The sequence below is a fragment of the Pelobates fuscus genome, chromosome 2 (genome assembly GCF_036172605.1).
Source record: "Pelobates fuscus isolate aPelFus1 chromosome 2, aPelFus1.pri, whole genome shotgun sequence".
Lineage (NCBI taxonomy): Eukaryota > Metazoa > Chordata > Amphibia > Anura > Pelobatidae > Pelobates > Pelobates fuscus.
In genome coordinates this window covers 115,649,285-115,675,924 of record NC_086318.1, presented here as the reverse complement: position 1 = coordinate 115,675,924, position 26,640 = coordinate 115,649,285, and the positions used below count along the sequence as shown (strand labels likewise).

The following is a 26,640-nucleotide window of genomic DNA, read 5'->3' as shown; positions in this document are numbered from 1 at the left end:
ATTAGATAGAGCAAAATCTAGAACATTTCTAAGCTTCCACCCAGTTTTCCCTAGAATTTGGGCAATTTTGGGGTCAACAGTGGGCGTTTTATAGGCGTCATCTGGGACAGTGGGACGGGGGCATTCTGCCTGTAGTTTATTTCTAGTAGCCTTATCCAAGGGCTTACGTACTCTGGAAGCGATATATTTCGCCACATGGTCAGAAGGACACCATTCCGCTGAACGCAGATGTCTAAGCTCACCTGGGTCAAAAAGGGTCCGAGGGTCCAGAATCCTAGAGTCATCACCGCCCCCCCCAGCAGACTTACCTGGCCCTCCAACATCGTAGCGTGGAAAGTGCTGAGGGAGGAGGCAGATGCCCCTCCCATCACACCGTCGGAGTCTGATTCGGACTGACCATCTGAAACATCCTTATCGGACTCATCCATTTCCTCCTCAATGTCGCTGGGCTCTGACTCAGACAAATCAAACTGGGCTCTTGCTTGCTTCCATAGTCTAGCCAATTTTGCCCGGCTAGTGGCTCTTTTGTGCAGTTGTGGTTGCGTGCCAGCTGTGACAGTAGGCAAACTGTCAGTCAATACAGTTTTGGAGGAATGTTTGGTCTTGGCCATAGCCTTACTGCCTTGAGAGACCGGTGTCAGAGTCTGCTGCGCAGATTGTTGGGCTTGTAAGAGGGCCTGGGTAATAGTATGTGACAGAGAAGTCGACACAGTGCCCAAGCAGATACCATAGCCTTTGTAATGGACCTAGAGACTGTGGCGTCAAAGAGTGCCTGTATGTCCGCAGGTGCGGAGAAATCCCGGGTTACCATGGGGAATCTGAGGGGTCGCCTGAGACCCAGAGGCCAAAGTTAAATCCCTGTCAGACTGCATCATTAAAGAATTATTGGCAAAACTTTAAATAGTAAAGTAACCTAACTATAGGGTTGAGTAACCCAAGGAGGGAGAAAATGCTGAAAAATAAACAAAGTCAAACTTACAATCTGAAATAAGTGCAGAGAGAGAGGTAGAGCCGTCCGTTCGCCAAAACTACAAAACCCCAACAAGGTGAAACAGGAAGGGGCAAGACCGTTGGGAAAAAGCGTGCAAAAAACCAACGTTTTTTAATGAAAAGTCTATCAGACTCCTGTGAAGTGAACGAACGGCAGAAAGAAATTAACTGAGCTCCTGCGCAGACTCGCACGAATGAGCTGTTCATGCAAAACACACGAACGGTAAAAATACTGAACGTGGCTTCAGGGAAACAGAAAGGTATATAAAACCAACGAACGGCAAAATTACTGAATGGTATGTATGCCCGAACACACAAACTAAGAAAACCATTAAAACAAAAGAAAAAGAGCGCAAAAATTGCTGCAAAGACAGTAACAGCCGAAGGTTAGAAAACTGAAAGCCTGAAACCGGAGACAAGGAAAAAATCCTCCGGGTGCACCATAGAATGGACTAAAGGGAAGGGAGGAGAAAAGTACCATAGGAATTTGTTTACACAAAAAATAAATATAACATAAATACAATAAAACGAAAATTAAAACAAAGACAAAATTATTACAACTAACCATAAGACAAAATTATAAATATATATAAGTAGATATCAGTATATATATATATATATATATAAATATTAATATATAGGTATAAATATATAAGATAATAATCCCAAAGTTAAGAAACTATGGGATCAGTGTACTTAACTGAGGGAGCAGCAAAGGGAATTCCGCCTATTATGCTGGAGAGTGGAACTCAATTGACTGTTGGTTGCCATGGAAGATATATGTTACTGACTGTTTCCTGTGTTGATTTCATTGTTAAAGTTTTATTTGCTTCTGAGGGAAATAAAGAAAGAGTGCAGCATAATAGGAGCCTCCGTGTCTTAAAAAAAAATCCAGTTTTTACATTGCAGGGTTTACTCAGGCACGTGACACAGAGCATTCAAAAGCACTGATTTAGTGCTTTCCCATGGGAAAGTTGGAATGTATGTGTGGCACTCATCATGCATGCACATTAGGTCCCCAAAGCTCTGCTATGAGGAGCATTGGATTATACCTCACAAGAGGAGGCCCTGCCTCCTGGTAATGGCAGCTATGGAGTAAAGGTCCGCAGCACCAATGGAGCCTCGGTGCTATAAACAAGGTGAGTAAAGAAGGGTTTTTGACCCTTTTAGTACCGTACAAGTGGGAGGGACCTAATAGTTCTAAGGGCAGTAACAGATTTGTATTCCTAACTTCATAGTGTTCCTTTAAATGTGACGTTATACTTTAAATGTATATGTAGTATATTTATAAAAGTAAATGCGGCTAAGGTGCTGGTCCATGCTGTTGTTCTCTCTTGCCTTGACCACTGCAATCCCGTTCTCAGTGGTCTTACGTGTTCCCAGATTGCACCGCTGCAATCTATAATGAATGCTGCGGCGAGGCTCATTTTCCTGTCCACTTGCACCTCCCACGCCTCCCTACTCTGTCAGTTCCTGCATTTGGCTTTCAGTTAGATATAGGGCTAAATTTAAAATTCTGGTGCTTGCGTACAAGTCCCTACATAATGCTGCTCCAACCTACCTATCCTCCTTAATACACAAGTATGTCCCGTTAAGGCCCCTGCGCTCTGCCAAAGACCTATGTTTATCCTCTGTCCGTACTCCCACCTCTGATGCTCGCCTCCAAGATTTCTCCAGGGCTGTACCTCTTCTGTGGAACTACCTTCCCTTCTCTGTAAGACTTTCACCCAGTCTCCACTCATTCAAAAACTAATTGAAAACTCACTTCTTCAAGAAAGCACATCAATTAAACTGTTAGCAGTTTTTTATCCCCAAACCCCCATGACTCCTCTCCTGCAACTATCAAAAATTACCTAGTAAGCCCTCAGTGAATACTTTTTTAACAACCTACTTCATACCCCTACTTTTACCCCACTATAACCCACTCCCTCTAGCATGTAAGCTCATTGAGCAGGGCCCTCCACCCCCTCTGTTCCTGCACATCCAGTTGTCTGGTTACAGTTACATGTCTGTTAATCCACCCATTGTACAGTGCTACGGAATCTGATGGTGCTATATAAATAATAAAATAATAATAATAAATGCTTTTTTTTTTACTCACCTGGGAGTCCAACATCTCCTGTGTCCCCTTTTGGTCCAGCCATGGGTGTGCAACAATCACAGCAGTTAAAAAAGAAATCTGCTGTTTCTAGAGTAAAATTATCAAACGGGTAAAGAGTGGTAGCTGTTCTGAAATCTGCATTTAATGTAGCTAGTTCAGAAGTGGTATCACTTGTTTCTGGCATGTCAGTAAAAACAGTCTCCTCGGTGGGTGGTGCAAGTGATGTCTCGAAGGCATTGACGATCTCCATATTATATGTTTTCTTAGTGTACTTTGATGGTTGAGTGGTTTTAGCTTCTAAATACACAGTAGCAACAACAGTTATAAAAGTAGCTGTTGGCCAAGATAAAGTTCCCATTTTCATATCTCTGAAAAAGAGAGAAAAATGCATTATTCATGCCTCGCTGTTATATTTCAGTCTATTTCCTTTTTACAACACAGTATTATGGAAACTAGATTTAAACCATGCATACAATATGCACAGCCTTTTTGCCAATACCTTCTGTGATCCTTCACATGACATTTCCAGCTAGGCAGCTTATTGTGCTGGTGGATTTATGGAGTAGAGTAGTAAGACTGATGTCGACAGATGTGTCTACTTAAAATTACAGTAAAACTGAAAATATATCCAATCCTACCATTAAACTGCTGATTGAAAGACATTGCCTTTAAATCTACTCAAAAAGAAATAAAAAGTACATAGGAAGAGAAAATAAAATCTCTGCAGTGTACAAACATTTCAAACAAGCTATATAATTTAATTGGATTTACCGAAGGTTACGTAATACTGTCTCAAAAAACTAATTACACTTTGAAAACTTTGAGATATAATGTGCAGTTACTTCATTGTCGTTGAGGCTTTATTGTAACCGGGTCTGATAAAGGAAAATATATATGTATATAGATATATATAATTGTTTTTATATTAATATAGTTAATATATATATATATATATATATATATATATATATAATATATTTAACTATATATATAGATATTTTCACTTGCCCATCATTAACCCATTAACTACCATCTCTATTATCCTTAAAGGACGATTCTAAATAAATATATTTTATGTATAACATTAGAATGATCCTTTCAAGAATTAGATACAGCGTCTCCCCTGGAAAAAAAAAACTAAAAACCTAAAAAACTTATTAAACTAAACTTTTATCCAGATCCATCCATGCCTCTGTTCCAATCGAATGCTTTTGATAGAGAAGTGATTAGTATCTACAGGACATGTGTGGCAAATGCCACGTTCCCTTGATCAGATCCTTTTGCTAGAAAAACATTATCTGAATGCCTCTCTATGAGAACAATTACCAGAATGTTGCGTTATCATGTTGGATGTGATGTCTTTAAATTTTTGTAATGAAAACTTTAGATCTTCATCAGGCTTTATGACTGCCAGCCTGACTGTCATTACACGTGTGTTCTCTGACAAACTTTTAAACATTCTCAAAATGTTTACATGTGTCAGCAATCATTAAAAATGTAATATGCATTATTGTTGGTGCTTATCTTTGGTGCTTAAGCTGACTTATCTTTGGTGCTTTTTATCCAGCTGAAATCCAAACCCAATTCAGGCTCATTGTTAAATAGTGTGAACAATGTCTTTATTCAGCAGTGGAACTACCACCCATGCAGCCTCGAACACTGAGGGGGCCCATTGGGTGGCCCATGAATTTAAGGACACCCAATGGACATGTGTCATCAAGGACGCCATTGTGCGCTGCAGCCCTTTAAAGGTGTAGCTCGACCCCTTTCACTTTGGCAGCCAGTGCTTGGAGAAAGCTGGAAAGACAGAGAGAAGGGCAGAGGACAGAGTAGAAAGCAAAGAAAATTGGGTGTAAATTTGGAGAGCCATCCCCTGTCTCTCAACAGCATCAGCCAGCAGATCAAAGTGGACTCCAGGGAAGCCACCCTCCTGTGCCCAAACAGGAGGGTGGCTTTAAATTCGTGAAATTTGACCAGCATGTGTGTCTGTATATGTATCAGTATTTGTATCTGTGTTTCTGTGTATCTGCATGTCAGTAGGTGTATCTGTATGTGTGTAAGTGTGTGTTCTGTGTGTCTGCATTTCTGTCTGTGTAAGTTTGTGTGTGTATTGTATATGTATGGCAGTGTATGTGTGTATAGGTGCATACATCTCAGCATTCAAATGACAAAACTGCACATAAACACACCCATGCATTCAAATGTCAACACTACATACATAAACACACCTTTGTATTAAAACACCAATTTTATATATAAACACACCTCTCATTAAAAAAAAAACACTGCACATAAATGCACACATTATTTCAAATGCCAAAACTACATACAATAACACCCCTACATTCAAAGCAAACACTACACATAACTACGCCACTGCTTTCAAAAGACAACAGTACATAAATACACACATCTGCTTTTAAATGTCAACAAAACCTAAATAAACCCCTACATTTATATACACATATTTCATACAAAAACATACAATCAAACACACAAGCACTGCTCAGTGCTAAATACAACCCTGCAAGGATGAACAAATAGCAGATCTGCAGCTGTTTGTTATGGGGCATTTGGACTGTAGTAAATTACCTTGTAAGTACTCACTGTCATTGAGAGATGTGGGGAGGGTATAAGGCCCCCCCATACATACTTTGCTGTTATGTATCTCATATTTTACATTACATTTTTCGGTTAGGATTTGTGTAAAATGTAGGAGCTAATGTATAGTGTAAACATTGTATGGGTTAAGGTTAGTGATAGGCTAAGTTTTAGAGTTAATGGTTAGAATCAAGGTAGTTTAAAAGATAATGTTAAGTGGTACTATAGTGTAAAGATAATTTTTTAGTAGGAGTTAGTGCTAGTGAAATGTAGTGTTGTGGTTAATGTTTAAGGATAGTGTAGTGCAGGAGTTAAGTTTTGCTGCAATGTAATGTAGTGGTTGAGGGGATGACTTTACTGTTATGGCAACATCGGAATACACATGTCTCAGTGCTGCCCAAATTAGTTGGATTTAGTGGGTGTTTTTTTAGCTTTAAATGGCATTTGCCAATGTATAACTCCCACAAACCTGGAGCAGTGAGGGACGTGTATATTTTACTTCCTCAAATTGTATGTGCATTGCAATAGCTTACATTCACAACCATGCAGTATGGCATTCTAAAACTAGATCTGCCATTGTAATAACAGGAAAATCATGAAATATATATATATATATATATATATATATATATATCTATATTTGTACTTTAGTATATTCTTTACCACAGTGCCACCCGGTGACAAAAGTGTGTTGTCTTGATGCCAAAAATCATTATTTAGATTCCATTCATCATTCACTGAACTATTCTTACTACTAGCAGGGTTATTCACTAAAATGAAAAATGTTTGAAATTCTAAGTGAATTAAAAGTACAGCATTTGGTCTAAAATGTGAAAATCGCTTTGAATTCCTGACAATTCTCACATTCGTGAATGACCGTGCATTTGTCCTCTTATAGACTGTGAGCTCGTTTGAGCAGGGTCCTCTTTAACCTATTGTTCCTGTAAGTTTTTTTGTAATTGTCCTATTTTTAGTTAAATCCCCCCTCTAATAATATTGTAAAGCGCTACGGAATATGTTGGCGCTATATAAATGGTGATAATAATGATAATAATAATATTAATAATGTGTCTATCTGAAATATATTATTGGGTGGTGTCTGGATACTTAACAATTTTGCACTTGGAAGACTGAACTATTACCTATTTCCAATTACCAACCAGTACAATCTAAACTCCTCTATCATACTTACTGTTTACCGTTAGTTAACCTTGATATAAATCTGCAGAGATCTTAAAATATTTCCTTTACGTCGGCACACCCAAACACCCTCTTTGTTCAATTACAAAAATTACACCCATGGATGGACAAGCCCATATCATGGATAGGGCAGATACATTCCATAAAGATAAATGTTCTCCCGCGTATCCTATTCCAGGGCTCGAGTCCTGCAGGAACGCGTGGGAACGGCGTTCCTGCACTTTTTTCACAGGATGAACGCCGTTCCCCCTGCAGGCACTCAGGGGGCAGCAAAAAATGCCGCCCCCAAATGCCCTGTGTTCCCCCTGTCATGGGGGGGGGGCACCTGATTGCCCCCGGCAGGCGGCTCTCTCCCTGTCACACGCGGCGAGGGAGCTGTGTCCTCTCTGCTCCCTCTCGCCGCGCGCCGTTTTCTGATGCAGGGAGCCGGAATATGACGTCATATTCCTGCTCCCTGCATCAGAAGACGTTCCACGCGGCGAGAGGGAGCAGAGAGGACACAGCTCCCTCACCGCGTGTGACAGGGAGAGAGCCGCCCGCCGGGGGGGCAATCAGGTGCCCCCCCCATGACAGGGAGAGAGCAGCCCGCCTCACTGCAGCCACTGGACCCCAGGGACCCATCCATGCCAGCTTTCCTAAAAGGTAGGGAGGCTGGGTGGGTGGGCAATGTTAATTTTAATAATTTGTATATGTATGTCTGTTAGTGTATGTCTGTTAGTCTATGTATGTGTGTGTCTGTTAGTGTATGTGTATGTATGTGTGTATGTCTGTTAGTGTATGTGTGTATGTCTGTTAGTGTATGTATGTGTGTGTGTGTATGTCAGTCTATGTATGTGTGTGTATGTCTGTTAGTTTATGTGTGTATGTCTGTTAGTGTATGTATGTGTGTGTGTATGTCTGTTAGTCTATGTGTGTGTGTATGTTAGTTTATGTCTGTTAGTGTATGTGTGTGTTTGTGTCAGAGTGTGTGTGTATGAGTGTATTTACGTGTGTTAGCATATGTACGTGTGTGTGTATGAGTGTATGTGCTTCTGTTACTGTATGCATGTTTGCGTGTATGTGCTTCTATTAGTGTATGCACGTGTGTGTGCGTATGAGTGTATGTGCTTCTGTTAGTGTATGTTTGTAAGTGTCTGTCAAATCGGTGAGAGTCTGTTTGTCATTTAGTGTGTGTGTGACTATTAGTGTGTGTCTGTCAGTGTGTTTGTGTGTGTCTCTCTGTCAATGAATGAGTGTGTGTCAGTGAATGTGTGTGTGTGTCAAATCAGGGACGTCTGTGTGTTTGTCACTGAGTGTGTGTGTTACTGTCAGTGTGTATGTGCCAGTGTGGGTGTCTGTCAGAGAGTGTGCTTAGAGGGACACTATAGGCACCCAGACAACTTCAGCTCATTGAAGTGGTCTGGGTGCAGTGTCCCAGTCCCCTTAAACCTGCAAGTGTAATTATTGCGGTTTCTCAGAAACTGCAATAATTACCTTGAGGGGTAACTCCACCTCTAGTGGCTGTCTACCAGACAGCAACTAGAGGGACTTTCGGGTGGTTAGGTGACCAAAAGTCGCCTAACTGATGCTGGACGTCCTCAACCTGTGCATGAGGACATCCAGCATCTGCTAAATACCCATAGGATTTTAACCCCATCAGTGTCGAGTGGGGGAGGGGGGGCACTATAGGGAATTATAGTGCCAGGAAAACAGCTTTGTTTTCCTGGCACTATAGTATTTCTTTAAAAGGAGCAGGAAAAGGTGGAGTCTAAAGAGGATGGGGTGGGTTCTTAATCAGGAAGCGGTGCGCCCTTGACAGGAAGGGGTGGTAAATTTAGATTAGGGGGTGCTCAGGTATAGTCATGCCTAGGGCAGCACAAAATTAAAATACACCACTGTGTGAGTGTCTGAGTATGTGTGTCTGTGAGTGTACATGTGTGCACGCGTTTATATATGCATACGAGTGGGGTTTTTTTTTTGGGGGGGGGGAGTTCCCACACTTTTTTCCCCAGGACTTGACCCCTGTCCTATTCCTGTTTCAGGCTCTACCCACACGCATCACCAAAGCTCACCTCATACCCTTACGACAAGCAATAGGGTCTTTTATATGGCAAAACAAATGACATAGAATATCTAGACAGGTGCTTTACCGACTAAAAACGCGGGGGGGGGGGCTGCTTGTGGTGTTGAATGTTTGTAGGAATCAAGGTCAGTTTCATGGAGGGGGGCATGAGGGCAATTCCCCCTCTCCAAGCAGCCATATAATGGCCATGATGCCATGCCCCCCAGCCAGCCCCTAATATCGAAGGTAAGGAGGAAGTTCTCCTCTCCTTCTACTGCATTAGAGAATTGACGTGAGTTGTCACTACACTGCGATAACTCTGTGATATATTTGTCAGTATCGGCTGGAAAGAGCCACTATGGGCTGCAGACACTAGTACTTACTAGGGGTGCAGACAAGCTGCATCTCACACTGGACCACTAAGGATCAGGAAGTATTCCCCCCCTTGGGGCAAGGTAAGCCTCAGGGAGGGGAACGAAAGTTTATCTTGCTTTTTTTTTTACTTTACCCTCTGCCTCTTGTTTACTCCATTACAGCCTCTTACCCACTAAAACTGCTCCTAGCCCCCCACTACAGCCTCTAACCCACCATTATTTATCCTAAACCTACATTACTTCCCCTAACCCACCACTACTACCTCTAACCCCACTACTACCCATAATCCCCACTACTGCCTCTATGTCCCACTGCAGCTCCTAACCCCTGATTCCAGCCTTTTGCCCCATACAACTGCCCCAAACCCACCACTACTGCCCCTAACCCCCACTACAGCTCTAATCCTCATCTTACAGCTCCTATCTCCCCCTACAGCTCCTACCACCCACTACAGTACTCATCCCATATAATTCCTTAAACCCAATCTAAAGCTTCTAATCTTGCTCCCAACCCCCCAATACTCCCTCTAAGCCTTCACTACAACTCTATCTCCCCACTAAAGCCCCTATCCTTCCATTACAGCCCATAACTCCAAACTACTGCCCCTAAAACCCACTACATCTTCTAACCCCTACTACAGCTCTTAACTACCCCACTACTGCCACTACCCCGGCAGACCATTGGACTCTTTGCACAATAACCACTATAGATGGCTGTAGTGTTTATTGTGCCTGGAGTGTTTCTTTAAATAATCGAGCAGTACCTCTAACAACAGTAGGTTCTGGATCTACCCCTAACAGAAATGCTGCTTGTGGGGCTGTGTATATTGGTGTGGCTGCTTGTTGTGTTGAATTTTGGGCTGTAGTGGGGTGAAAAAGGGCATTATTTGTGGGGTAGTGTCTATAGTAGGGAAATAGGGCCTATAGTGGGTAAAATGGCTATAGTGTCAATAAAGGCAATAGTGGGAGTATATGGCCAGTAGTAATGGTATTGAGGCAATAGTGAAAGAATAGTGGCAATAGTTAGGGTATAGGGGCTATAGTGAGTGTATAGGGACTATTGTGGTGTGGATAGTAGCTATAGTGGTGGATAGAGGATGTAGTTAGCGGATAGGAGCTGTGCTTAGGGTAGTAGGGGAATAGTGGTTATAGAAAGGGAATAGGGTTGTAGTGAGGGAATAGGGGATGTAGTGGGAAGATGGGGCCTATAGTGAGATGGCTAGTGGCCATAGAAATAGAATAGTGGCTGCAGTTGGGTATAAGGGCTGCAGTGGCTATAGTGGTGAATAGGGGCTAGAGTGTTGAATTGCATCCATAGTAATGATCTATACTGGGGAAATAGAGGCTATAGTGTGGGTTGTGGAGGGGGGGGACAGTGGCTATAGTGGGGGCTAGGGACTATAGTATTTATAAGGGCTGTAGTCAGGGGGTAGTGGATTTAGTTGGGCAAAGTGATTGTAGTGAAAAGATAGGGGCAGCAGTAGTATATATGGGCTACAGAGGGGGCATTGGGTCAATAGAAAACTAAATTGCATTTTTTTTAAGCTAAGTAGATGCATACAGCTCCTTCCAGCCAACACTGAGGAATGTATCAAAGCTTATGTCAATGCTCTAAAATAGTGCAGGCAAGGTAGACCAATTACAACCTCTCTGTTCGAGTGCCGATGAATGGGCTGACAAATGAGGGAGATCTTTGATCACCCCACTGGCTGTGCCACCCCTCTCCTGCCTGCTGCCTTGAAGTTGTGGCCTTCATGGCCTTGTGGCAAGTCTGGCCCTGGATAGGCATGGAAGTGGCCTGGGCACTTTGATTCAGAGACTTGTTTCTCTTTCTTGTCTAACTATATTCTCAAACTCACCACCACCTTCAAGAAAGCATCCTGGACCCTCCAAGATCTTTCTAGACCCATTGAACAGCTGTCTAAAACCAGGACCAGTCAGTATAAATTGACTTGGCAATTATTCCTGATGAATAATTCCTGATAAGTTTTGTAATGGGGACAAATAATGCTATCTTCTCTTTATTCATCACTAGAATATGATGGTGCTCATACTATAACTCCTCTGTGGATAATGGTCTGACATGGATATGCATTATTTCATGTTAACAACTATAAGAGGGAGCATTTATTACCACATTATATATGTGCCAAAAACCAAAAAATAAAGCAGGAAGTAAGTAGGTGAAGTAGATAAGTAAAAGAATGGCATAAGATAGCGTTTCCACATCTAAAAATGTGATATACGATATACAGGATTAAATAGATGTATACACTGAAAGAAATACTGCTAACAACAACTGTGCCCTTTCTCTAACACTGTTTTATATTTTTTTTTTTTATATATCGTTTTAAAAATAAAACACATCAGCTCCCATGTGTTCTTATTAAACTACCGCATTTCAGTGTTTATTTTGAAATGGAATCATGATCTCTACTCCCACTAGACTGGATACTGCATCTAAGAACCGTTTCTGAAATGTTCACCATATATTCCCAGTTTCATTCACTTTATATTTGGTATAGATGTGGCAGGAATCACTCATTACCCCTTCCGCTGTTAATAGTTTCAGTAACACAAAATGAATAACATAAAAGACGTTTTCATTCCATCCTTTTAAATAAAGTTTGAATAGTTGTGTGCATTCCCCAATACAGGTGATTTGCTAGTCCAGGACACATTTCAAATTTAGTAAATGTCTTACAGGAATATTCACAAAACCATGTGTTGGGAATTGACAAGAGATTTTGAAATTCCAGGCCAAAATAGCTGAATTGTTTTTCAGTAATGGGAGAGTGATATGTGTATAGGAGGCCCTTTTTTTTTTTTAGATATCTACACATAGATACAAGGGTCTATTCTCTGCAGTTTTCCATCATTTTAATTTCATGACCAAAATATTATGTTCCATATCTGAGTACCTTAGTCTATTCATTTATGGCAAGTCCAAACCATGTGAGATTTATCAGTGTACTTGTGAATGTATGTTGCCTGACTGGAATGTGTCATCATAAACATCTTTTCATGCATGACCATTATAACATTGTGGCATTTACTCACAGATGAATGAATGCCATGCATCCTTCCTTTATTTGTAGTGATTTGGTTGCACACTCATATGCTTATACAACATTTTTTTTTTTTTATAAATTCTTTATTTTTGGCAGTGCAGTAGCAAGTACATCGTTCAGTAATGGCAAGAATAAGATACATCAACAGCAGTTAAGAGACAGTTTTGGTGTGTACATATTGGAAAGCATACTGCACTGGTATTTTAAGGGTAAAGTAGTGAAAAACAACATTCATGAACAAAGTAGTAACATATCTCAGTTTGTACATCGTTTGGTCATAATCTTTCTGTGATCGTGGTTACTGAGACTATGACGGCAGTTGGCGCCGCATTAGCTGAGTCAGAGTTAAACCTAACTTATTAATGAAAAGGTAAAATAAATAAAAACAACAGTGGGCATATTGGCCGTGCAGGAGACAACAGGTTAGTCTAACTGACAGTAAGGGAACGAGTAGTCAAGATAAGTATCAATGTGTGTATGCCAGTTAAACATCTTAGAGTCTCGCGAAGTTCAGAATCACTATGAGTATATGCTAACAGGGCCGGATTAAGAGCCCAGTGGGCCTGGTGCTGACAATTATGATGGGGCTTAATTACAGAATCTTATCGACGAAAAACACTAAAACAGTCATACCTCCTAAGCATCATGTATCTGATGGAGTTGGTGTTGGAGGGAAACTCAAAGGATGCAGCTATAAGAAAACACATACCCATGGCTAATCTCTTTATCTAATTTATGCTTTCATCTTTCAAGTAAATCCATACCAACAGCAGTGTTCAGTGAAGCAGGAAGCCAATGGGCGGGGTAAAAGAGTAGGCCACTGATGCAAATCACATGAACAGAACTGCCAGAAGGGGCAAACATGCCCAAAAAGGGGGTATGTCTGTCCAAAAAATTAGAAGGCCAGCCTGGCATCAGTGTCCCTATGCATCACAGTGTCAGTGTCCCCATGTCACCCAGTCCCCTAGTCTCCCAGTGTCTATGTCCCCATTTCTCCCAGTGTCCCAATGTCTCAGTGTGTCCCGTGTCACTAGGATACATGGGGACACAGAGACACGGGGACACTTGGAGACATGGGGGCACTGAGACACTTGGGGACACTGGGAGACATGGGGGCACTTGTGGATACAGACATGGGGACACTGAGAGACATGGGGACACAGACATTTGGGGACACTGAGAAATGGGGTCTCAGACACTAGGGACACAGAGATATGGGGACAGACACTGGGAGACATGGGGACACTGAGACACTAGGGACACTGACTGGGAGACATAGGGACACTGGGAGACATGGGGACACAGACACTGGCTGGGAGACATGTGGACACAGACATATGGGGACAATGGGAGGCATGGGGACACTGGCTGGGAGGCATGGGGATACTAGCTGGGAGGCATGGGGATACTAGCTGGGAGGCATGGGGACACTGAGACACTAGGGACACTGGCTGGGAGGCATGGGGACACTGGGAGACATGTGTCCCAATGTGTCTACCTATGTCTCACAGCGTCCCCATGTGTCTATGTCTCCATGTCTCACAGTGTCCCCTAGTGTCTCAGTGTCCCCATGTCTCCCAGTGTCTCAGTGTCCCCATGTCTCCCTGATGCCTTTCCCCTCATCCCTCACTTCCTTGAGCTGTAGTCTGTCTCTGCAGGCTGGGAGCTGTTGTCTGAACTCTCTGACTGTGCTGTGTAGCTGCTCCCCTGTGGATCAGTGAGTAGAGTGAGGCATGGAGGGATATGCTGTAACTTCCTATCCCTGCCTTTCTCCATACACAGTGACACCTACTGGCCGTTGCTGGTATTGCAGAGTAATCTCAGTTTATACTGAGAAACATATTTGCATTTGTATTGCCGGTAATACTGCAATACCAGCACGGCCAGGCAGCCTCAAATACAGGCTGTGCCTTAAAATACCAGTCAGGAGGAAAACCTAAGAGTAGTGTGTAAAAAAAAAAAAAAAAAGTACAACATTTTTTTTTTATTTTTTAAATGGGCCTATTCCATGGGCCTGGGCCTGGAGCTGCAGCTCCATCAGCCCCTATGTTAATCCGGCCCTGTATGCTAACAATATAGGCTACGCTTGCTGTATAGTTGGCATGTTAACAGTAAAGTGGACACCAACCAAATAGACTTAACGAGTTATAAGATTGCTAACTGGTACATTTTTGACAATCTGTGTTTGGTTGTGGTAATAAGTTGCACAAGACAATTGCACCGTAGTGACAAGAGACTACATGTTAAATTTGGTTATATGACTTATAGATAATATTAACAAAGAATACACATACAACATTACGCTATATTGAGCCGATAGTGGTAGCATGGTCAACATTGAGAAATATGCTAAGAAGGATGAGAGTATTATGTTAAACTGCATGTTGAGCAATTATATGGTAGCTGTAAGAGTAGGACACTGACTGTGCGGCAAACAAGCCAGTAGCCTACTGGGCTAATTAGTAAACTGTTTAAAATCAAGAAGATAGGAAGCCGCTAAGAAAGAAAAACCTCAACTCCATCCTAAGCTGCGGACATAGAGAGTCTCCTGAGAAACTATTCAGCTCCCTGTTGGAAGGCAACTGGACATTAGGTACGAATTTGTTTTAAAGGTCCCAGGGAAATTTTGGTTTAAAAAATACAGTATAGCACGTAAAGTGTTGGGGAAAATTAAAATATATGATCCTGTCGGGATCCGGGTACGGATAATAATGACGGAGTTTGTCGTCAGCCGGAGGGTTTTCTCAAACCTGGTGAGAACTACTTTCTCGTCCTGTACCCGTAGGGGGCAGGCTGTATAACAGGGGGTAACCTGAGGCCCAGGGTCTACATTACGTGCGCCAGATAAGGCAAATTGGAGGAAAATTACGTTAACAAGTGGACTGTGTGAAAGCTTAACCCCTTAAGGACACATGACATGTATAACATGTCATGATTCCCTTTTATTCCAGAAGTTTGGTCCTTAAGGGGTTAAAGGCACAGGTTTAGGCAGTGCTTGTCTGTCACAAGTGAGTCACTAATAAAAAACAGTGGGTAGTCGAGAGGATAAAGTTCACAAGAAACATAGTCTTATCTTAGAGCCATATGGCCCCCCCTGCGTCCGGCAGGATAGGCAGCACCCGCAAGGCTTGTGTAGCAGGAAGCAAGTCCACGAGGTCACTTGGGTGAGGGTCTGGCGTGGACCGGGTGTTGGCATCGGGCCAGTGGCAGGGTGCGCTGTTAAACTATGTACATTTTGAAGCATGTGGGTATGTCCGCGTCTGTGAGGGAAAGTGTGGTAGTCTGTTCAAGAGTTCGTTGTCCGCATCCACAGACCTTTAGTGGGCCTCGTGGTTGTTCGGGTTATCTCGATACAGAGTTCGGTAGTAGACTGGGCAGTAGAGTGGTCTGCATGAACTTTCGGTATTTCTTTATCTGTTTCAGGTGGTGAGTCGGGATCTCCATTGGGTGCGTGGGTCTCTGCTCTTAAGTTGTGATCGCTGCATAGGAGTCTGGCGTGGAACCCTGGGGGATGAATGGAGTGATTCGGCCTGGGTTCCAGGCATGAGTGTGAGCTGGTGAATTGTTGGTAGTAGACGCCTCTGTAGAGATAGAGTCTTGGGGCAAACCCAGGGTACGCAGTATGGCCGGGGCTTCCTGTATGTCCTGGATGATATGTGTGTTTGCCCCCTGTAGTACCACCAGTGATCTGGCGGATCGCCAGCGGTAGTTGATTTTGTGGTGTTGAAGCACTGTGGTTAGTGGTCTAAGCGACCTGCGCCAGGCTAAAGTGCCCTTGGATAGGTCCGAATAGAATGACAGCTCCATACCCTCGAAGCGGAAGGGGGTTCTACCGCGGAGTGCAGAGAGGATCGTTGCCTTATCGTTGCTGTTGCGGAGGGTGAGGAGGACGTCCCTTGTGGCTGTGGTCGGTGCACCTGCCGGTTTGGGGATCCTATATACCTCATTCAGGGTAATTGGTGTAGTTTGCCTGTGTGGCAACAGTGCCGGCAGTAGGCGCCCCATGAGTATTGGTAAGTCGGCCTCCAGTACATTTTCCAGGATTCCCCTGATCTTTATGTTGGATCTCCTCATGGCGTCTTCCTGAATCGCTAGGCGACGTTCATAGTGCTGTGTTTGGCTGTGCAGGTCTTGCATGGACTGTTGCATTGCCGCGATGTCCTGGGCCTGAGATTGGGAGGATCCCTCAAGTTTGGTGATGCGGCCTGACAGGCCTCGTAGATCCGCGCGGAGCGCTGCTACATCCTCATGGATGTTTTTCTGCAGGTCTGCCAATAATGTTTTCAACACTGCTGTGGTAACAGGCTCTGTGTCAGGTTCTGCACCGCGTTGTTTAGCCTTCTGTGGCAGGTTGGGAGCCCGCAGGTGTAATTCCTCTGCGTCGTCTGACATTTCGTCAGAGAAATCTGAGCACCCGCCATGCAATGTCGCCATGTTTGTTTCGGTTGCGCCCTGTGCTTGCCTCCACATTTCCCCGATTGTCAGCCCCGAGGTGGGCTTGTTGGGCATAATTTTCTTCCCTTTACGCCCCATCTGGTGTCGGGGTGATTTCTAGACGCTTGGGGTATGAAGGTGGGGTGTTTTAGGTGTTTTTCCCCGGGTAATCCGCTTATACAACATTTTACCTCAATTTTCCAATTTTCTTCTCATATTTTGAAGATTTCTTTATTTTTTAGTTTCTTATTAGGCTCTTGAAGAATTTGCTGTTGACATCCTTTCCCCATCCAGTTGACATGCGTACATTGTTTTACCTCTCTAATGTGAGATGGGCCAGCATTGCTGTAATCAGCATTGTCAACATCTGCTCTCTTTATATCAAGTCTAATTATTCTTGCCTTTTATTAACTCCAGCACTTGTCTTGTTTGTCTCTGTATTTCATTTCACCAATTCTCAAACATCTTTCTAAATCCAGAGTGGACTATATGCACACAATTCCTATTTTTCTCTTCTGCTTTGCTAGAGCCTAAATAAAGCCCTATCTCCTGAGTTATGGACACCCATGTCAAACAGTGTTTATTGTATTATCCTGTTCTTGTCAACCTTGTCTTTTTCTATAACTTTTTCTATACCTCTATACAAGATATGAGCCAATTTTAATTCCCTCTGGCCTCTTAACACCTATTTCACATGTACAATCTTTCAATTATCTTTCCCTTTGTCTTGTGCCATCCTTAATGCACATCTTCAACTGCTCTCTTTCTTCCCCGCTCACTTTAAACATGCTACTGTTGTACCCGTCCTAAAAGAGCAATCTCTTGCCCTGTCTTCCCCCTTCAAGTACCATCCCATATCCCTCCATTTTTCCTCAAAGATTCTGGAAAGACTTGTCTTTACCATCTTGTCTTGCTTCCTCAATTCCAACTCTCTGCTCAACCCTCGTCAATCTGTCTTCTGCCCCCTCCACTCTACCGAGACTGCTTTACTTAAAGTTACAAATTATCTAATCACAGCTAAATCCAAAAGTCACTACTCCATACTTATTCTACTTGAACTCTCTGCCACCTTTTGTCACGATTGGCACCGTGCTAATCAGACGGCCAGGCGTGGCCGTTCCACAGGTGCCAAAAAGGGGATTTGAACTCTGGACTCTTGCTGTCTTAGTCCTTGTCAGGATTACAAGTTAATCCAGCACGCAGAACTGTGTCACACCTAGTACTAAGGATAACGTATAACCGGACCTTAGAATGGCCGGACATAACGTATCCAAGAATAGTCAAAATACTAGCTGAGGTAAGGAACACAGAATCAGACAGAAAGATGAGGGAAAGCCAAAAGTCAAGGATTCCAGAATTCAGGGAAGTCAAAATGAAGCCAAAGTCAAATACCAAAAAATCAAGATCAGGAACGCACTCTCGGATTACCATCAGGATGAAACCACAACAAGGCAATGAGCAAAAGGAGACTTGGGTTTAAATGATCCAATTGGCTGTAACCAGCCTTTGACCCCCAAAAGCAATTACCAGGTTTCCATGTGCATTATTGCTGCTCGGCACAACTTTTCCTGTCAGGACAGTAATGCTGCTCGACACAACTTTTCCTGTCAGGATGGTTAAGTCTGCTCGGCACAACTTTTCCAGTCAGTACAGTAAATGCCATTAACCACATTTTTATGTGCGGATGAATACGTGACAGTCCTGCTCTCTTGTCTCTGAGCCACAATACAGTTCATATTTCTGCCTGATGTCCTATCCTGCCTTGTATGCAGCACTAGAGGGCTGGATTTTACCTGGCACTGCTCCTATCAATCTCAGCCCACCTGAAGCTGATGCCCAATTAGCCAGGTATAAGACACTGCCTCTCTCTGAGGGCAGTGTCAGTTCATTGACTCTGGTTCCTGTGTTTGTGATCCAGTGTTCTCCAGTCGGCTCCTGACCTTGGCTTATTTTTATTGTGCGTCCTGACCTTTGCCATCCTCTGACTTTGGCTTACCCTCGTTTATCCTGACTTCTGGCACCCTCTGACTTTTGGCTTATCCACAACGATTCTCCTGCATTATCCTGTGTCTTTGCCTGTACTGCGACTTGGAGCAATATCCTGCACAGAGCAAAAAAGAAGAAATATACTAGTACTCCAAGTAGGAGGGAGAGAGACAAATAGAAATTGTCTCATGGAAACCTCTCCAACTGGAGCTAGCACAAAAGTAGCAACCCTGAGGAATACATATTAACAGTAATAAAATTTAACTTTTAATGGAAAGATTAAAATAATGTCAAAAAAATAAATAAATCAGTAAAAGAACTAAAGGCTGAGATGTACAAGCCCATCTAAGTTAATATAGATAGACTTAGTTGCCCTTATCTGGTGGCAACATCCGTGGGTATAGTAGAGGGTAAATAGTAAAACCCTACTGCAGGTTGTATCTAAAATTCCATATAGAGAACCCTCCAACTCCCAACTCTCTAAGCCAAATCTGAGGCAATTGAGTCTGAACTCACAGCAGTAGAATAAACGTCGGCGGCTGAATATCCTGCACAGCCCCCGTGCATTGACTCACAGGCCAGGTGGTTTCTTATCTGATCACCTTGATCTGTGTTTATTTGGAAGGGTTATTGTATATCTCTGCTTACCGGACTCCCAACTAAGGTAAGCCCTGACACCTTTGACACTATTGATTATGTCCTCCTTCTCCAAATTCTTCAATCCCTCGGTCTCTTCGAAATCGTCTCTAGTGATTTTCCTACCATCTCTCGCAATGTTCTTTTAGTATCTCCTTTTTCAATGACACCGCCTCCCCTCATCCTGTCTCGGTTGGGAGTCCACGAAGGCATTGTTTTTGGTCCTTTTTTGTTCTCTCTTTATACTGCCTATCTTGGCAAACTCATTAATTAATTTTGATTCCACTTCTATTAATATTCCATGACACACAGATATTTCTCTCCTCCCGTAATTTCTCTCCCGCCGTCCAATAACGTGTAACCTCTTGTCTTTCTTCCATCTCTGGCAGGATGTCCTCCCGCTTTCAGAAACTCTCTAATCTCTCTAAAACTGAGCTCCTTATTTTTCCTTCTTATAATACTAAAAGTCCTCTTCCACTCTCCCTGCAAGTCGAGGATATCTGCATCAGCCCATCCTTGCAAGCTAACTGTCTTGTTGTTATCTTTATCATGGCCTCACCTTTGTACCTCGTATCCAGTCTGTTGCTAGAACCTGTTGATTCTACCTCAAAAACATTGCTCATGTCCTCCCCTTTCTTACGCAAGATGCTGCAATGTAACTTGTTCATGCTCTAGTAATTCCTCGCATTGAATACTGCATTCACTCTTAATTGGTCTCCTCAGAAGCTGTACTGGCGACCTACAATCTATAATGAATGCTTCCACCAGGCTGATCTTTGTCTCCTCTTACTCCTCTCACAACTTGCCCATCTGTTGATCCTTACACTGGCTTCCTCTATCCTACAGATGACAATACACAATTCTAACCATTATCTATAAAGCTCTAAGCAACTCTACGCCCCTATATATTTCTTCAGTAATTTGTAGACATGCCCCTTCTCCTCTCTGCTGCTCGCAACCTTACTGCTAACTAACTCTTGCAGGACTTTTCACAGGCGACTCCTTTCCTTTTGAACAGCCTGCCTCCCCCCCATTAGACTCTCCTTAAAGGGACACTCCAAGCACCCAGACCACTTCTGCCCATTGGAGTGGTCTGGGTGCCAACTCCCACTTCCCTTAACCCTGCAGCTGTAAATATTGCAGTTTTCATAAACTGCAATAATTACATTGCAGGGTTAACTCCTCCTTTAGAGGCTGTCTACTAGACAGCCACTCTAGGGCACTTCTTGGTTTCTAACACAGGTTTTCTGTGCTAGAGTGTCGCTGGACATCCTCATGCTTTCCTATGGAGAGGTCTAATGCGCGCGGGCAGCATTGCCACGCATTAGGTCTTCCCCGCCGGTGGCCACACATGCGCGATTGGTCTCCCCCGCCGGATGATATCGGCGGGGGAGGAGCGTGGGCGGACCAGAAACCACCACCGAGGGACATCGGCGGGGCTCTCAGGTAAGGCACTGAAGGGGTTTTCACCCCTTCAGCAACATGGGATGGGTGGTGGGAGGGAGAGGGGACCTGCAATGCCAGGAAAATGGTTTGTTTTCCTGGCACTGGAGTGTCCCTTTAAGTCTTCAATCAGGTAAGATGTCCCTCAAAACCCATCTAATCTCTCCTAAAGGGCAACACCACTCTTACCTCCAGGTCTGATATGTTCCCACCTTGTTTGTTTGCTGTTCCCCTTGATGCCCTTCCTATTGTATTTTTATATCCCACCTCCTGTAGACTGTAAGCTCGTTTGAGCAGTGTCCTCATCAACCTATTGTTCCTGTAACATTTTGTAATTGTCTCATTTATTGTTAAATGTTCACCTTTTATAATATTGTGAAGCGCTACGGAATAAGTTGGTTTTATATAATTACCAATAATAGTAATAATAGTGTTACAGAAGCAAAGGTTACATTTACATTTGATCAAGGCTTACCCTGTAAGTCTGACCCCGTTAGGTCATACTCTGCATCTGGGACTCCAACACCAACTCCATGCCAGTCATTTCGTACTCGATATAAAGAGTTCTTATCACACACTGGCACTTTTTACAAACCAGTCAGGGTGATAGCATTTATTTCTCAGACCTCTACAATTTTTCTCTACCTATGTTATGTTTCCACTATATCTTTCCAATATATTATTAACATTATACAATCCTTCATACCATTTTTTGCCTTCTAGAATGTTTCTATTTATATCCCCTTTTCTGCATTTCTCAAACTTCCATCCCTCCATTTCCATGTGTTCTCTTAATATTTAAATTTACAGAGATCCATGAAAGAACTCAAAATACAAATGTGTGAGATGGAGAATCGGTGTCTTGCTATGTATAGGTTGCTGTTTTAAACCAGTAAATAATTTGCAAACTGTGAAACATGCACATGTTAAACGTGAAATACATTCTGAGAAGTGCCCTTTCAAGAATTCAGCATTCAGAGTACACTGTAATGAATAGTGGACTTTCTAGGGCAATGAAACCATTTCCTTTTGTAATCAGAACAATAACTATTTCATGCATTTGACCATTTCTGAACTCCAGCCCTGCAAGTGAAATATGGACCTTCATCTGCATGTACATCTAGAAGAAGCGCATAGAGTCGACATTACAATAGAAAATGCTATGTAACAAACCTGTGCCATAAGCACAACAATAGCTAAAAGGTAGAAAGTTCAGATGTTTTGTAGTAGAGTTCAGCAGCATTTTAATGTCTTAGAACTTGAGAACTAGCGATTGTCCAATGCAAATTCCTTTCCATTGACTTTCAATTTCAAAAGCATCTTGCTTTTATCAAAATACCTCAATACCTGAGAACAATCCCAGTCATTGTAAATACTCGGCTACTCAAGCAATTACCAAGGTTAAGGTTGTTGGGTTGAGTGTCAGTTTAGCTCGTACAAGAAAGCGAGACACAGGGGGTGCATTACCAGGTATTTGATATATGCCAACAGCAAATGGAAGTGTGTTTTCCTAGAAAATCTCAGGTTTAAGATTGTGTGTGCTGTCTACATTGTGTGCATGGAAATATAGCTGTGCAGTATTTTATAATAACTTAAAGAAATTCTTAGCATAAATAGCATTGCTCTCTCTATGGTGGAAGTATGGTTGATGTGACTCAACACTACCTTACAGAAAATCTAGTATATGCATGGAACAAAATTCCATGAGAAGCAGTAAAGCTTATAACAGTTAGAAAATAAATGCTAGAGGTTTGTATAAGCTTTATCTCTGTGTGTGTGTGTGTGTGTGTGTGTGTGTGTGTGTGTGTGTGTGTGTGTGTGTGTGTGTGTGTGTGTGTGTGTGTGTGTGTGTGTGTGTGTGTGTGTGTGTGTGTGTGTGTGTGTGTGTGTGTGTGTGACATATATGTAATGACATTTGAAAGGGGCAGAGTACATATTTTCCATGTAGGACTCAGCTATCTAGTAATTCTACTCATTTGACATAACATGGTTTGCAATTAGAAGTTAGACTGAGTATTTTAATATTACTGCTTAGTAGTAAAAAGGGATATATATATATATATATATATATATATATATATATATATATTGACCATATCTTGAACTGTATCATGTGTTGTCCTTAATGTTGTGCTAACCATGTATCCCTTTTTCCAAACAAATGTTACACATAAATATATGTGTGCAACATTTATTTGGAAAAAGGGATACATGGTTAGCTATAGTCCTACTCATCTGCCATAAATTGGTTTGCAATTAGAAGTTAGACTGAGTAATTTAATATTATTGCTTAGTAGTAAAAAGGGATAGAAAATAGTAAAAAGGGATACTATTTTCTATCCCTTTTTAGTAGTAAAAAGGGATAGAAAATAGTAAAAAGGGATATATATCCCTTTTTACTATTTTCTATCCCTTTTTACTACTAAGCAATAATATTAAATTACTCAGTCTAACTTCTAATTGCAAACCAATTTATGGCAGATGAGTAGGACTATATCTAACCATGTATCCCTTTTTCCAAATAAATGTTGCACACATATATTTATGTGTAACATTTGTTTGGAAAAAGGGATACATGGTTAGCACAACATTAAGGACAACACATGATACAGTTCAAGATATGGTCAATCAAGGATATCTAAAAATTAAAATCACGTACATTTGCAGAATGTGGGGTGGAAAATATTAAATATAAACAGGAACAAGACTAAAATATAAAATGCATGTAGTTTATCCACCCCATTGGGCTATTAAAGACTATAAAAACGAGTAGACAGTGGCAGTCAAGCTTAAGGTTTGAACTATTAAAAGGCACTTTGATATGATTTAAGCATGGTTGCACTTTTCCGTTATGTATTTGGGATTTTAATAGCCATATGGGGTGAATAAACTATATGGATCTTATATTTAGCTGTTCTTGTATACATTTATGCTTTTATTATCTGGGACTAACCCAACCCAATGGAACTCCAGAACAGTGAGTACTCACATTGTTCATATGGTTTGGACAAAACTGCTAAACTGATTTCATTGGCATGCTAACACTTTTCAAACCATGGATGTATGTTTTTTTTTTTTTTTAAATATTTGGAAAATATTAAAGACTATATTATGTACCTTAAATGAAACAAAAATGGCAAAGAAGAACACATAAGGATAACTGTATGGTCGAACAATATCCACATGCAGTAAATACATGTGTTTGACTAAAACTGTGTTCAACATTTCAAAGTTCATAGAAAACGGTTACAGCAGTGACCATTTTTTATTCCCTTGTCTATATGGAGAAATACTCTCATTAAATGAGATATGTTGATATGTAATGCTGGAGAGGGGGGTTGGCAATCACCCCTTTTGCACAAGGCAGAGAAATTGAACAAAGCTCAGACTTACTAGTTTGTTTCTTATCTGGATGAGGAGCAGTCCTGGAGCCAAGGTTTAAATTATGCTTATTTTAATATACTTAATTTTACATTGTAATGTAAAGCAAAACAACTAATGTGTATTCATGTTGCTGGTAGGGCAGAAATTAATTGTTTGCATATGCTAATAGCTGTCAAAAAATACAATATAGCAAGAAGTACTGCAATATACAGTATATATATATATATTTTTTTTTTTTTTTTGAACTGCATCATACACGTGCAAAATAAAATGGACTGTAACATAAGCCCAGTACACGTGACTGGAAAATTTGCCGGCAACCAGCGACCAACTGGTTCACTAACTCATTATTGTCACAATGTTGCTAATACTAAATAATAGTAATATAATATTTATTTATCATATGGTGTATCAAAGCTCACTGGATATCTGATCATAACCGATCCGTTGTGCCTAGATCTGCACCTTTAACAAACTAAAATATTATGCCCATATCTAGCAAATATTTTGGTGGGAACTCTCCATTTTTTCAAAAGAATCCAATCAAAGTTCTAAAAATTCCTCAAATGACCATTGTCTATTTATTCATTTATTTATTTGCAACCAATCTGGCACACCCTTGATGCTAAGAGTTTTAGTTCTCAATCTATTATCTTTTGCATGTGTTTTTCTGATCATCACAAAACTGTCTCTCCAGTTTCATTAACGTAGGTCGTTGGGGTTATAGAAATCTCTTGATCATCATACTACGTTAGAACATGTTACATTCACTTATACAAATTTCCAAGGGCATTAACTTCCATTAAATTGAACAGAAATGTATTCAAGGTTAACTAAATGCTACTGTATGTGTCTTACTATGGCACCATTAATTCCATCTGGAATTAACGGCATGTTCCTTTCATAATGAGAGGTGAAATTGATCAGCTTTGCGATAAACTGTTACCCTGGAGAACAAACATGAATGGAACTCTCAGCACTGATTACTGATCCACTTTGTAACAGGGTCTGAAGAACAGATGTGGAGTTTATGTATGTCAACTGCAAAGAAGCAATTAAAAGGTGATCACACAGTACCAAGGACTTCAAACTATTGTTGAGGACAATTGTCTTTTAAAAAAATAAATAAAGCTTAGTGTTCATTTCTCAAAATATCTCGAAATTACTTTGCCCAAACTGCATTTACTGCAGAAAAAGATTAGGAAAATGTGTTCTATTTTCATGTAAAATTCTTTCACTGTGAAGGAAAGTAAAAGCCAGCAAGCCCTTCTACATGTCTATTTGTTTTTCAATGTGGTCTTATGAACATCCTAGACATTCTTCAACTCCTTCAACATGGTAGATGCTACCACTTCTTAAAGTCATGTACAACAGGTTTCATGAGGATATGCAGCACATCATAAGTGTATATTATTTTCTTTTCAGAATGCAAATATTTTATTATTAGTCACGAATTACATTTTATTTTATCAGTCTAAATACAATGTATTTTATCTTCTACATATTACCCCAAAATCACAATTTCAAGAATCACATTTTTGCTCTATTGGTTTGGAGGTTTACACAAACATAGCTAAAGTACGTGATTTTTGTCTTCAGCTCGATAACTTGCCAACCCAAACTGACACAATTTGCAAGTGGGAGCCAAAATAGGGGAGAGGGAGTAGCATTTGGCCCTATATTATGCATTATGTGCACGGGCACCCCAAACAAACCCCTTGCGTTCTCCTGTGCTTCTATTAGAAGACTCTTCTTCTAATCTTCAATTCTTTATTGTTCTATTTTCTCTCTTAATTATCTTTAATATTTTTTGTGTTAATTGTCTTTTTTATAATATTCTTGCATTTGAGAATGACCAATTTCTGCTCCAACAGTAAACAAAATCTGCTTTTACCTTATAATCACTCACTTTATAGTGGCATATATTATTTCAACTAAAAACACAGTGTTCAGCCTTGCCAGTCACACACTTTGTACTTTGTAAAACAATAGTTTTTTCCCCCAATTGCTGTACTAGCACGTTGTATGAAATGAGCTTTTCTAAAGCTATTCACCAATTATAGTCATTACTAATGCTAACCAGTCATTCACTTGAATATTCTGTTTTAACCATTACTGGACAAGAAAAATAACATTTACTGCAAGCAAACCCATTATGTCTTACCTTATACCTTTGCTTTTATCATGAATAGTGTTCTTGAATATCACCTGTCATGGTTTCTACCTGGAATCAATCTATTTAATTGCTTTCGTCATTGTTTTTAAAGCCAATGGGATGTGCATGGTTAGCATTACAAAATCTGTGATTGGATAGCTCTTAAAGAAGAAGTGTGAATTAAAGTGAAACGTGAGGCAATGCAAATGTCTCCAAGGCAAGGA

The 26,640-nt window shown here is 41.3% G+C and overlaps 1 protein-coding gene across 1 annotated transcript in view; it reads right to left on the bottom strand.

Annotated features, from left to right (window-relative positions):
* OTOL1 (otolin 1) overlaps positions 1 to 26,640 on the bottom strand; it is a 60,373-nt gene that overhangs the window by 24,217 nt on the left and 9,516 nt on the right. Inside the window, exons 4-5 of the mRNA XM_063440743.1 lie at positions 26,426 to 26,469; positions 3,092 to 3,459 (exon numbers count right to left, since the gene is read on the bottom strand). Coding sequence (XP_063296813.1) covers positions 3,092 to 3,459; positions 26,426 to 26,469 — 412 coding nt within the window. The remainder of the gene's footprint in view (positions 1 to 3,091; positions 3,460 to 26,425; positions 26,470 to 26,640) is intronic.